This window comes from Nicotiana tabacum, chromosome 24 (genome assembly GCF_000715075.1).
Source record: "Nicotiana tabacum cultivar K326 chromosome 24, ASM71507v2, whole genome shotgun sequence".
In the NCBI taxonomy this organism is placed as follows: domain Eukaryota; kingdom Viridiplantae; phylum Streptophyta; class Magnoliopsida; order Solanales; family Solanaceae; genus Nicotiana; species Nicotiana tabacum.
Window position 1 is genome coordinate 95,399,924 of NC_134103.1, and position 13,768 is coordinate 95,413,691.

Below are 13,768 nucleotides of genomic sequence, written 5' to 3' on the forward strand. Positions count from 1 at the left end.
TTTAGGGATAAACCAAAAAAATGTTATTCAACAGTTACTTCAAACATACATGCACTTTGCCAGCTAGTTTAACATAACTCTCTTAGAGAGTTTCATACTTACAAGTTACAAACGCAACAGTTTTGTTAACTGCAGCATTTCAGGTCCAGGCATCAATCTCTGGAGCTACTACTATAGGACTTCTTACTGTGTGATGGCCATTCTCTTCCTCCCAAGCGATTGAACCAGATTGTGCTTGATCTTCCGCAATGCCCTTGTAACGTATGGTCAGAGTGTAGTCCTGCTTCTGATATTTCTTCTCAAACACCAAGGTCTGCGGATAGATAGATATTGTAGAGTTTTTCGGTGCTTTCACTTTTGCTTTATACGTAGCTGCATTAACTCCAACATTTGTGACTGTCCTCTTGAATTTCTGCTCCAACCAAGTGTAGTTCCCATACGGGCTAAAGAGAGCAATAAATGAAGGGTAATTGATATAATTGGATGGATTTGAGCAGTTGTGCTTAGCTGATGATCTAGTAATTGTTTTGAATTGTTCAACTGTCAAATTCATGGAGCAGAGAAGATTCACATAGTCTTGTGGATTGGCATCATATATAAGGCCTGGATCAACTGCACGGTTTGGATCAACAAGTCCGGCTCCCATGGCTAATGATGTAGCATCCTTGTTATCATCCGCTGTTTTGATGGGTTTTTCAGTATTATCCAAAGGGTTGGCAGTGGTCATCATGGCAGATCGAATAGCCGAAGGACTCCATTCAGGATGTACTCCTTTTAGCATCGCAGCAATTCCAGCAACGTGAGGAGTAGCCATGGAAGTGCCTGATACAAGACGGTAATCACTATACAAATCTGTATTAACACCAACAGTTGCAGCTGAAACGCTCGATGGTCAGGCTGCTAAAATTAACACTCCTGGTGCCATAATATCTGGCTTTGCAACTCGCATATAGCTTCTAGAGGGGCCTCTCAAGGAAAATGCAGAAACGACTGGAGCAGGCTTTACATCAATATGTGTCTCCTGGAAACTGATGCTGGCTTTAGGTTTAACACTTTTGGTTGCATAAACTGTTACTTGTTTCCATTCCTTGCTGCTAATTACAACTCCAGGATTCGGAAAATAATTCAATGTTAATACATCCAGATCTTCATAAACATAGATTGCGGCTCCAAATCCTGACTCTGAGATGGCCTCCATTTGATCAGGGACTGATATCTTCTTGTGCAGCTATAACAAATCATGATACTACGTCCAGCATTAGGGACTTGAGATAATAAGTCAGATGAATCACAAGTAGATAAACTTCCATTGTTAACCAAAGCCAAATCCTTGATGCTGGTTCTCACCGGAAACAAGTTAAATCCAGTAATCTTTAAGCCATTCCCAAGAGTTAAAGTCCCCGAAAATGATCGGTCAGTATTGCATGATGCCACAGTAAAGATCCAAGGGACTCCATTGGTTAAACTTCCCATTTCAGGACCATCATTTCCAGCTGAAGCAGTGACAAAGACACCCTTCATCATGGCACCAAAAGAAGATATTGCAATAGAATCTTTATACAATGGACTATTATCCCACCCATAAGAAATGGTCAGTATGTCTACACCATCTGCAACAGCTTGGTCCATAGCAGCAACTAAATCCGAAGTGAAGGTTCCTTCGTCAAAGCTAAACTTATACACAGCTATCCTAGCTCGTGGGGCAATACCTCTTGCTGTTCCAGGAGCATATCCAAAATATGAAGCTCCTTTAGCAAAACTACCAGCAGCAATAGAAGCAACATGAGTGCCATGACCATCAGTGTCTCTGGCAGAATTCATTGAAATATTCACACTAGGATCATTAGCCAAAATCCCCTTGTTAAAATAATTAGCTCCAATGAGTTTCCTGTTGCACAATAAGGAATTGAACTCTGTTCCTGGCTTGCATATTCCCTTCCACTTTTTGGGAATTTCAGACAATCCATCATCCCTGAAACTGGCAGATTCTGGCCAGATACCAGAGTCAAGCACACCAATGATAACATCTTGACCAAAACCAGAAGCTGGCCATAGACCAGAAGCAGGATTGAGCTTAAGAAACTCAGAGGTATGTGTAGTGTGAGCTTCAACAGTCCTGTCTTTATAAGCTGAAAGAAAGCCTGGTGATTTCTTGAGAGCTACAAGTTCATCTTTAGACAAAACAGCACTGAATCCATGAATGACATTATCATAAGAATATACAATCTTTGGAACTGGATGTTGATCATTTGGAGTAGTGGGAACCTCAATCTTGATGGTATCAATAATGGAGGAATGCCAGTTTTGGTGACTAGCAAAGATTTTAGGCATAAAAGACTTGTCCAAATGGACAATGTAAGTAGACCTCTCTGCTGATGTTCCTAAAAACAAAGACAGACTAAAAAGAAACCAAGAAAATGGGAGAAGAGTTACTAATGTATCCATTGTTCTATATTTCTACTTGTGTTTTCCTTCTATAAACAGAGCCTCCTTTAAATACACATGTTAAGAAACAACCATGTTTGGCTGGTTTTGTAAAAGTAGATAATGCAATTTGATTATTTGAGAAATTGGTAAGCATGTACTTCTTGCTATAATGCATGTACCAGACACATGGTTGTAAACGCTAAACACATTTTGTATTTGGCGATTATTATTAGAGATACTTAGCAATCAAGGAGCACTGAGGATTTCTAGCAAGTGGCACGTTACACCCAAGTTACCATCGAGAAAATGACCCTACCATAGTGATTGATTGGTAAATATTCCATACTGAAATGATTTTGCAGTCAATCAATCATTTTGGGATGGTCATACTTTTCTAATATATGCATGCCAACTCAGTCATTCCACCCCTCCCGGCTCCCCCACCTCTAGGGGTGGAGCTAGAGGGGCTCCGAACCCGTATAGTCTAAAAATAATATACACTATATATACAAAGTCACAATTCTCCCTGTATATATATTTATAGTAAATATTAAATTACATTCGTAAAATTTTTGTCTACGCCACTATCTACCACTCGACTAAGAGCTCATCGGATTTAGTTCATGTAGAAACAGGACCTCGTTCATAAATGAAATGAACCATTTATTTCTATTTTTTTCAAATTTACTTTACCATTTCTTGCACATGTAAAAGACTAGGAGTTGATTGTTCACACCATATTATGCCGACAAAAATCTATGGAAGTTTCGTCTAGCAGATTACTTATATTTTCTACTAGGATGAAGAAAAAATAGTGTAACTCGTTGATTGAATGAATTTTGCTCTTTTCCAGGTGACCTTTCTCTATTGTTACTTTTGATTAAAATGCTGATAATTTTGTAACCCTTTAGTGGATGTCAGACTTGGCTTCTTTTTTGCCAAAAGGGTTTTTTTGGGCTAAAACATCCTACCAAAATTAAGGTGTTTATTCACGCTATTAGAAAGAAAAAAGTATTTTGAATAGAAGTAAAAGTAATTTTTTAGAAGCAGAAAAATATAATTTTTCCCCAAAAAGCACTTTAAAAAAAATACACTTAGAAACACTTTATAAAAGTTTGACCAATCAAAATTTTTTCTTAAATTAATTAGTCAAGCACAAATTGTTTCTCACTGAACGTACTTTTTAAAAAGCACTTTTGAGAACAACACTTTTCAAAACAATCCGATTTAGAAGCTGGGTCAAACAAGCTATAATATTGATTCCTAAAAGGGTGCTACTACTTTGCATTTTGTTATTCTTAGGCTGACTGTTCTCAACATTGCCTTGCGTCGACTTTTATGACAACATGATGAAACTTCAACCTATTCCTAAGGCTATCTCACTATGCTGGAATAAACCTAAACTGGTAGCCATTAAAGTAAACACCGATGGAAATTTTATTCGTGGTAATGGAAAAGCGGGATTGGGAGGAGTAGTGAGAAACAACCAAGGAGATCTCTATTGGATGTATATCAGTGTGTTGTAATCCTTGGAGGTAAGGCTCACATCCCCCTCCTATCTTTTGGAAATAAATACAACACCCCAGGAAGCCTGGGAAATTCTATTTAAAAAAAATAAAAAAAAGGCTGATTGTTCTTTCTATGATACGATTGCTTCACTATACTGTTTGCTGAACTAAGATTCTCGTGTTAAGAATAAAAGAGAGACACCACGGTAGCTGCCTGGGACATTAGAGGTTAACCGATGTATTTGTAAAGGATGTTATGAGCAATTGATCTTCCTCCTTTGGCAGTTGCTTATATCTGCTGTCAAGGGGATCAATGTAATGTAACTTTGCTCTGAAAACTGCAGGTAACTAAGCATTTCATCACCTAATGTTTTGGCAATCCAAGTTAAAAGAGCCCAAGGGAAATACTTAACCACCTTTGGTTTTCCATTAAGCAGATAAAAGTTTCATGCGAAGACAGGAAGGAAAATTGGCATACATGTGCCATTTGTCCATTAAATAAGCTGATCATTCTGAAGAAGCCTTATAGAAACCTCAGCACAAGTCTTTTACAACCTAAAATGCATGCAGTCTTTTCTTTTGTTCCCTTTTTCGGGTTTTTTTTTTTGGGGGGGGGGGGGGGGGTTGTTGCAAGATGTTAGGTAACACAAGTCCACAACTCAAGGGAGATGAATCAAAATTCCAGTGCAATATGCCTAGATTAAAAATAGTTGTTCAAGAAAGTAGTAACTCAAGACAGCTAAAAGTACATGGCAACAGTGTTTTGGCAAAACTGAAAAATTAAGATCTTGGTTTCTCCTTCTTCTCCTTGAAGAGAGCCAAGAGAGATACACCAGATACCTTCACCACCTTGAACCTGACACCAGGAATATCTCCCACGGCATGACCCTTTCGACCAAATCCAGCAATCAATACCTCATCCTGCAACTCCAAAAATAAACGGTCAGGAACTAAGAAAACTGACAATAACAATATTTCGTGTGGGGAGATATGTGGAAGTAAAGGACTCACATTTTCTTCAATGTAGTTCAAACAACCATCATTAGGAACAAATGCAGCAATCTTCTTTCCATTTTTGATCAATTGAACCCTAGCACATTTACGAATAGCAGAGTTGGGCTGCTTAGCCTCAATACCTCTACAATTTCAAAATTAACTGGTTAGATACAAGGGCTTTTGAAACAGAATGGATAATGGATAAGTTATCAAACTCGAGTAAAAGAGAACTACTTACATCTTCTCAAGCACAATGCCTTTCGCATGGGATGAGCCAGCAAATGGCTTCTTCCATTCATTTCCAAGATGGGACTTCTTATAGGACTTGTCAGCCCACCTTTGTCTTCTACGGTGGGACTTCAGCTTGCGTCCAGCTCCCATACCACGTGTCTTCCTGAAAATTTTACCCTATTAGGAGACAACTCGCGTAATGAACAGAAGCATATGCTTTCTCACTTTCACTAGTATATTCTTAAGTACATCAGAGCACCTCAACTATTACTCATTGTTGGGGGAATGACATCGTAATAGAGAATAGACATTTCAATGCAAAACCAACATATCAATCTACAAGAAACAATGATCTTCCAATTGCTAATTGCCTTGGTATCATAGAATTTGTCTCTAAAATCCAGGAAGAAGCACATCACATTACTTATTCCTAATTTTGCAGAACTCCTGAACACATCAAGCAATCTCATTACAAAGCGCTTTAAGCAACAAAGAAAATAAGATTCCTTCATCAAAAAAACAAAGAAAATAAGATTCTTTTTTGATAATTGTAGTGTCCAAGCCAGCTTATGCGGATCTCGACTAATTCCACGAGAAACCTACTGTCTCACACCAGCAACAGGTGGTAACTCCATAAAAAAAAATCTGTTAACTTCAAAAGGCACCATCAACTCGTGCAACAAATCAACTGTTCCTATAACCTCCATGTCCAGCGTTTCAAATTACAACATTCTAACAATCAGGCACTTCAAATTTCTCATATGTTCAGCAACTCGATCAACAATTGTTACATATTGGGCATGGAAAAGCTATAAAATCTGCATTACATAGTTTATTCATATAATATATATATCCGGTGTATTAGAAATATTCATTTTTAAGCAGACAATAATAGAACCCAGATTCCAGGATAGGCAAAAGGGGAGAGAACTATTAGGAATCGATTAAAAGAGGACCAAAACACTAGACTTGAAATACAGATATAAAGTTTTCACATGGAAATAGTGCAATTTAAAGATGACTGTAACATATAGAAAATGATTAAAGGAGAAAAACAACAAATCATACCCCATGTTTGCTGACTGAAAAGAAGCTCAAACTTCAGACTAGGGCTTGAGTGGTTGCAGATGAGAAGAGAAGAGGCAGCCGCTCGTAAAACCCTAACCTTTATTGAAGTTGTGTTTTTGAATTATTGAATGAATTGGAGCTCTTGGATTGGGCTTCTGGATATTGGGCTGAAGAGCTTTGGGCTTATATAATGGATTTTTACGCATGTGTACTACATTAGAAACTATAATAGCATGTTTGGCCAAGATAGAGAAATCAATATATTTTAAGAAGTGCTTTTGAAAAAAATATTTTTGGACAGAAACAGTCTGTGCTTGGCTAATCACTCTGAAAACTACTTTTGAACAATAATTTGTGTTTGGCCAAGCTTTTCAGAAAGTGCTTTTAAGTATCAAATTACGAATAAGGACATGAATATATTTACTTAATAGCTAATATTATAAGTAAATAAATAAATCTTTTCATTTTATTTAAGTAAAATATAAAAATAAAATTTAAAAGTACTTAATTTTTTTAATATAAGTTAAATATATTAAAAATTATTTAACAAATATAAAAATATTCACCCCTAAAATCACTATATATTAGAAAGTTATCCTAAAAATAATAAGAAATATGTATACATTAATATCTTAAGTATTAAGTTTAACGGTTATTTTGGTATATACTATATTTTGTTAAGGGTATTCTCGGTAAGAAGAAAAGTCAAAACTGCTTCTGCTTCTACTTTTGGGAAGAAGCTACTTTTTTTTGCTTCTAAAAAACTGTTTCTGCTTCTTCCCAAAAGCACTTTTTTCCCAAAAACGTTTAGCCAAACACCTCAAGTTAGGAAAAAAATGTGCTTTTGGGAAGGGGAAAAAAACACTTCTGGCCTCTTGAGAAACTTGGCCAAATAGGCTATTATTTACTCTCACTATTTAGGTTTTAACTTAATTATAAGTTGATATACAATTTATCAATTATATACAAATTAGTATTAATGCGTATCCATCTCATTATATTAGGAATTGAATAGGGAATTCTCTATTCTCTCTCTCTCTCTCTCTCTCTCTCTCTCTCTCTCTCTCTCTCTCTCTCGCTCTCATTCTTTATCAGTATTCTTATATTAATATCTTCATGTGGATAAACGAAAAAAATGATATTAATGTTAAGTGAAAAAACGAGAGAAGATTAGTACCTAGCAAAGTTCTTGCTTCAGATCCTATGAAAACGAGGAAGTAAATAAGAAAGAAATTAGCTCTGATGAAGAGAATCATCATCTGAGCTAATCTTTTAGCTCTGATGAAGAGAATCATCATCTGAGCTAATTTTAGCTTGAATTGGAAACTATGTTAATCAATAAATAACATAATATTAATTAGAAGCGAGTAGATTGAATCGAAAACTATGTTAATCCATTAAAAACTCCATTGACAGTCATTAAAAAGTTTTGAAGATTTGACAAAAAATAATTTCATAAAATTCGATTTTCGAATTCAAAGCTTTGAATTCGAAAATAGAATTTTACGAAATTATTTTTTGTTTGGATTGGGTGTTGTTGCAAATGATTGAATATATCCGTTGGAATTTATATCTCAATTTTGAGATAATTTGGTGAAGATTCAAGGTGGTTTTGGTTGAAATTTCAGATTGCAATTCGAAAAAGAAGACATAAACAAATTGTATGTATTTTCTATGTCGAGCGTAGAAATGGTATACAAAATATCTATAACTTACATAATTGTATATAAGTTGTATATAAATTATATGTAAATTGTAGTTTTTGACCGGATTATGTACCCAAAAAAATGTGTATTTAAGTTGTAGATAAATTGTAGATTTTGACCGAATTTGTTTATATTTTGTAAAAAACTTTTGTTACTTCCAGTAAATATGAAAACTTAAATAAAATCTTGTACATATACGGAAAAGTCCTTTATTGTTTTATGTTTGCATTTTCCTTTTTATAAGATTTTATATGTTTTTGGTTTGTTAGGCATACTGCTTGTAGTCTTTAGGCAAGCCGATCAGCAAAAACATCAATGATTTCAAGGATCAGCAATGTTCTTAAATAATCTGTCTTACTCATTGGAAAAGCTTTAGATTAGTATTAACAACATTCTTGTTTAGTCCCGAAGGGACGGCCCAGTTGAGTTTGGCGGGACGTCCATACGGGCGACGCGGGATCAATCCACCGCAATGTCCCTCTAAGTCTGAGCCTGTCGTACGGGGCTTGCCTAGTGCTGTTTACATTCCCTGTGTGGTTTGCAGGCTATTACACAGTGGGAGTTACCCAGTGCGCATAGAGTACTCACTCAAAGGATAGAGGCTGTGTAAGAGGCTGTAGCGACTGCATATTTTCCTGAAGTTCCAAAAAATAAACATTCTTGTTTAGGTATAACAGTGATTGCTAACAACACTAACTGTAGTAATAATAGTTTTTACACCTGCTAACTGTTACAACAAAATACTTTTAGGGCACCAAAGCACGCCCGATGATTTGGTTAGTTTTATCCTGGCTCCCAGGTTATCGCAACTATTTTGTTTTATCGCGGTATAGGACCGGCAATGTGTGCAAGCTCATACGGATAAAATTTTCACCCATATAACAAAAAAATAGCATCATGCGCCACTCAGCCAAGTCTGACGACCACTCAAGGGTTACAATTAGTCAGCATTTTAGAAAAAGGACCAGAATTCATTCTGCCAACAATAATTTACACTCTTTGCTCTTCGTCCTACTAAAAAGAATAACTTGTGAAATGCTCAAGTAATTTTCCTACTAAAAAGAATAATATGAGTGAATAATCAGCTCATTTCTTGATAATGACATATGTGAGTACAGGCAAAATTAAACGAGTTGGAAAAAATAGAGAAGTAAAAATTTTATGTGCTTACAATAAAATTGCCACCTAAGATAGAAGGGATGGAATGAATGGGTTGGTATGCAAAAATTAGAAAAATATGACCCTCCCAAAATGATTGGTTTACTGCAAAAGCATTCCAATACGGAACATTTACCAATCAATTACAATATGGTAGGGTCATTTTTTTTTAAAGTAAGTTGAGCCTATCCTCAGTGCTCTTTGAATGCTAAGTTTTATCGCCATATACAAAATGTATTTGTCTAAACATTAACAACCCATAGATATATACTTTTCTATTGGAGTATTAGTGAAGAATCTTGAATGAATGTAGTTCCCTTTGAGGTTTTTCTCACTCTTATCATGTGTCTCACGTACGTTTGAAGGATAAAAGAGATGATGCTAATTAGTCGAGGCGTGCGCAAATTGAACTAGACATCCTAATATATATATATTTTTTTTTAAAGAGATGATGATTAATTTATGGAATCTTTTAACCAAGACTTCTGACGAAGAAGACAGAGGTTTGTCGTGGTGAATTGATTAATTGAAAGACTTTATTGGGATTTTGTGAGACTTTTAAGAGAAGAACACATGAGTTAGATTTTGTAATTGTTATGTGAGTGGAAAAAGATATTTTTAGAAACAATCTCAAAGCACTTCTTCTTTAAAGAAGCTTTTTGAATGGAAAAAAAAAACTTCAATAATGTCCATAGATTTTTTTGCAACTTGTCGAAGATTTTTCTAGTTGATGTTTGTTTAACGTCAAAATCGTAGATCTCAAATAAAAATACGCAGTTTACCCATCTACCTTGCACCGAAATCTCTTGTACGTACCTCTCGTTCACGGAAAATTTTTTACACACTAAATCTTTCAGAAGTGTGTCTAAAACACACTACTTTTATGTTTGACCAATTTTTCAAATAACGTGAAAGTCACGCCCTAATATGGTCGTGACACATGTCATTGACCTTAAAAAGGAAAAAAAATATATTAGAAATTACAATTAAAACCCATCTTCCCATTTTCTATCTTAAGCACCATTGTTGCTGCCACCATAGTTGTTTGTGAGAAAGTTTCCAACAACACTAAAATTCAACCACACCATCTAAACAACTAGCTGAAAATAATCGAGCAATAAATTGAGTTCAACAACTCAATAATCAACAAAACCCAATTGAATTTACAAGTTTTTTTTCGATACCCCAACAATGGTGGATTCTAAACTTTTCTACCAAACCTTTAATACTACTGTTAAAGCTTTTAAATCTATTACAAATAAATAGTTTTCACAATATTTAGATAATAAACCAACAAAAATTGCTCAATTTTAGATCTAAAATTTTATGTTCTTTCAAAAATTCTATTTGGGGAAGAAGATGGGGGAGGGTGGTATGAGGAAGAAGACCAGAGGGAGGGGGAGGGGTTCCTGTGGGGAAAGGAGACAAAAAATGGGATTTTTACGGGCTTCACGCATTTTTTGTGTGTGTAAACACACAAGTGTTATCGGGACAAAAGTAGTGTCTTAGATACACTTTTGAAATGTTGAATGTGTAAAAGGTTTTCCGTGAAGGAGAGGTGTGTAACAGGCATTTTGCTACAAGGTTGATGGGTAAACTATGTATTCAGCCTTATTTATATATGTATAAATATACACACATACATACATACTTCAACTATCACTTGAAATGTAATTTGGTGCATGTGCGAGAATTCGGTTTGTGTAGTGGGTAAACATGAAGCACGCAACTTTAATTTTCACTAACAAAAGTGTTCAGGTCCACCGGCTGAAACTTCTTGTTTTCTTTCAAAGAAAACAGTCCTACAAAATGACAACTTACCAAGTTCTCCAATTGCATTATTAACTCGACAAAGTCATAGTTAATGGATGACCGTTCAACTTTCACTTTATTGTTAATCAATTTTATGTAAGTGCTACAAAAAGTCACCAAACTACTTTTGTAATAAAAAAATCAATCAACTTTGTCTAAGTATCATACAAGGAAACAAACATAACATGGTAACAGTTGAGTGATTTATGCAATATTGAGTATGTGATACTTAATTATGCAAAGTATAGTAACTTTTTCGTTACAAAATTTTAGTGACATTGGATCATTAAAGTGACAGTTGAGTAACCAACCATTGTAATTAACCTACCATGGCTGTTTCTGAGATTGTGTATTAAAGGAGGCTCAGTCATAGTAGGAAAAAAAAACAAGTAGAGAGTTAAAAACTATGGAGACAAGACTAGCTCCTCTCATGTTTTCTTGGTTTCTTTTGTGTCTTTCTTTGTTTTTAGGAATCTCAGCACAGAGGTCTACTTACATTGTCCATTTGGACAAATCTTTTATGCCTAAAATCTTTGCTAGTCACCAAAACTGGCATTCCTCCATTATTGATACCATCAAAATTGATGTTCCCACTACTCCAAATAATCATCATCTAACTCCAAAGCTTCTTTATTCTTATGATAATGTCATTCATGGATTCAGTGCTGTTTTGTCTAAAGATGAACTTGAAGCTCTCAAGAAATCACCAGGTTTTCTTTCAGCTTATAAAGACAGGACTGTTGAAGCTCACACTACATATACCTCTGAGTTTCTTAAGCTCAATCCTGCTTCTGGTCTATGGCCAGCTTCTGGTTTTGGTCAAGATATTATCATTGGTGTACTTGACTCTGGTATCTGGCCAGAATCTGCCAGTTTCAGGGATGATGGATTGTCTGAAATTCCCAAAAAGTGGAAGGGAATATGCAAGCCAGGGAAAGAGTTCAATTCCTCATTGTGCAACAGGAAACTCATTGGAGCTAATTATTTCAATAAGGGGCTTTTGGCTAATAATCCTAGTGTGAATATTTCAATGAATTCTGCCAGAGACACTGATGGTCATGGCACTCATGTTGCTTCTATTGCTGCTGGTAGTTTTGCTAAAGGAGTTTCATATTTTGGATATGCTCCTGGAACAGCAAGAGGTATCGCGCCACGAGCTAGGATAGCTGTGTATAAGTTTAGCTTTGAAGAAGGGACCTTTACTTCTGATTTGATTGCTGCTATGGATCAAGCTGTTGCAGATGGTGTTGATATACTGACCATTTCGTATGGGTGGTCTAATAGTCCATTGTATGAAGATTCTATTGCAATAGCTTCTTTTGGTGCTATGATGAAGGGTGTCTTAGTCACTGCTTCAGCTGGAAATAATGGTCCTGAAATGGGAACTTTAAACAATGGAGTCCCTTGGATCTTTACTGTGGCATCATGCAGTACTGACCGATCATTTTCAGGGACTTTAACTCTTGGGAATGGCTTTAAGATTACTGGATTTAGCTTATTTCCAGTGAGAACCATGATCAAGGATTTTCATTTGGTTAACAATGGAAGTTTATCTACATGTGATTCATCTGACCCACTATCCCAAGTCCCTAATGCTGAACGTAGCATCATGATTTGTTATAGCACTGCACAAGAAGACTTATCAGTCTCTGATCAAATGGGGGCCATCTCAGAGTCGAAATTTGGAGCTGCAATCTATGTTTATGAGGATCCGGATGTATTATCCTCAACTTTTTTTCCGAACCCTGGAGTTGTAGTTAGCAGCAAGGAATGGAAACAAGTGATAGATTATGCCAATCAAAAGTGTTAAACCTAAAGCCAGCATCAGTTTCCAGGAAACACATATTGATGTAAAGCCTGCTCCAGTCGTTTCTGCATTTTCCTCGAGAGGCCCCTCTGCAAGCTATCTACGAGTTGCAAAGCCAGATATTATGGCACCAGGAGAGTTGATATTAGCAGCCTGGCCATCGAACGTTTCAGCTGCAGTTATTGGTGTCAATACATTTTTGGAAAGTGATTACCGTCTTGACTCAGGCACTTCAATGGCTGCTCCTCACATTGCTGGAATAGCTGCAATGCTAAAAGGAGCACATCCCGAATGGAGTCCTTCAGCTATTCGATCTGCCATGATGACCACTGCCAATCCTTTGGATAATACTGATAAACCAATCAAGACTCCGGATTACATGGTTAAGAGGGATGCTACATCATTAGCCATGGGAGCAGGACTCGTTGATCCAAACCGTGCAGTTGATCCAGGCCTTATATATGACGCCACTCCACTAGACTATGTGAACCTTCTCTGCTCTATGAATTTGACAGTAGAGCAATTCAAAACAATTGCTAGATCATCAGCTAAGCACAACTGCTCAAATCCATCCAATGATATCAATTACCCCTCATTTATTGCTCTCTTTAGCCCATATGGGAACTACACTTGGTTGGAGCAGAAATTTAAGAGGACAGTCACAAATGTTGGAGCTGCTGCAGCAACATATAAAGTAAAAGTGAGAGCACCAAAAAACTCAACAATATCTATCTCTCCGCAGACCTTGGTGTTTGAGAAGAAATATCAGAAGCAGGACTACAGTCTGACCATACGTTACAAGGGCGTTGCGGAAGATCAAGCACAATCTGGTTCAATCACTTGGGTGGAAGAGAATGGTCATCACACAGTAAGAAGTCCTATAGTAGTAGCTCCAGAGATTGATGCCTGGACCTGAAATGCTGCAGTTAACAAAACTGTTGCATTTGTGAGTTTGTAACTCTCTAAGAGAGTTATGTTAAAGTAGCTGGACATTCTGGCAAAGCAAATGTATGTTTGAAGTAAAAGTTAAATAAATAAAAAATTGTTATAAAAAA

General features: G+C 36.2%; 1 protein-coding gene and 2 pseudogenes across 1 annotated transcript; 1 reads left to right on the plus strand and 2 right to left on the minus strand.

Moving 5' to 3' along the window:
* Positions 1 to 2,648, minus strand: LOC107775855 (subtilisin-like protease SBT3; annotated as a pseudogene).
* Positions 2,649 to 4,604: 1,956 nt separating this feature from the next.
* LOC107775858 (small ribosomal subunit protein uS12) lies at positions 4,605 to 6,370 on the minus strand. Its single transcript, XM_016595650.2, has 4 exons — positions 6,231 to 6,370; positions 5,170 to 5,325; positions 4,947 to 5,073; positions 4,605 to 4,856 (listed from the first exon to the last, which is right to left on the minus strand). Exons 1-4 carry the CDS (start codon positions 6,233 to 6,235, stop codon positions 4,716 to 4,718), a joined length of 429 nt encoding a protein of 142 aa, XP_016451136.2. The 5' UTR covers positions 6,236 to 6,370; the 3' UTR covers positions 4,605 to 4,715.
* Positions 6,371 to 11,063: 4,693 nt separating this feature from the next.
* LOC107775853 (subtilisin-like protease SBT3) lies at positions 11,064 to 13,768 on the plus strand (annotated as a pseudogene).

Coding starts and splice junctions, on each gene's coding strand:
- LOC107775858 (XM_016595650.2), bottom strand. Junction 5,074..5,169: donor GGCATTGTGCTTGAGAAGAT/GTAAGTAGTTCT, acceptor TTGAAATTGTAG/AGGTATTGAGGCTAAGCAGC. Junction 4,857..4,946: donor TGAACTACATTGAAGAAAAT/GTGAGTCCTTTA, acceptor TTGGAGTTGCAG/GATGAGGTATTGATTGCTGG.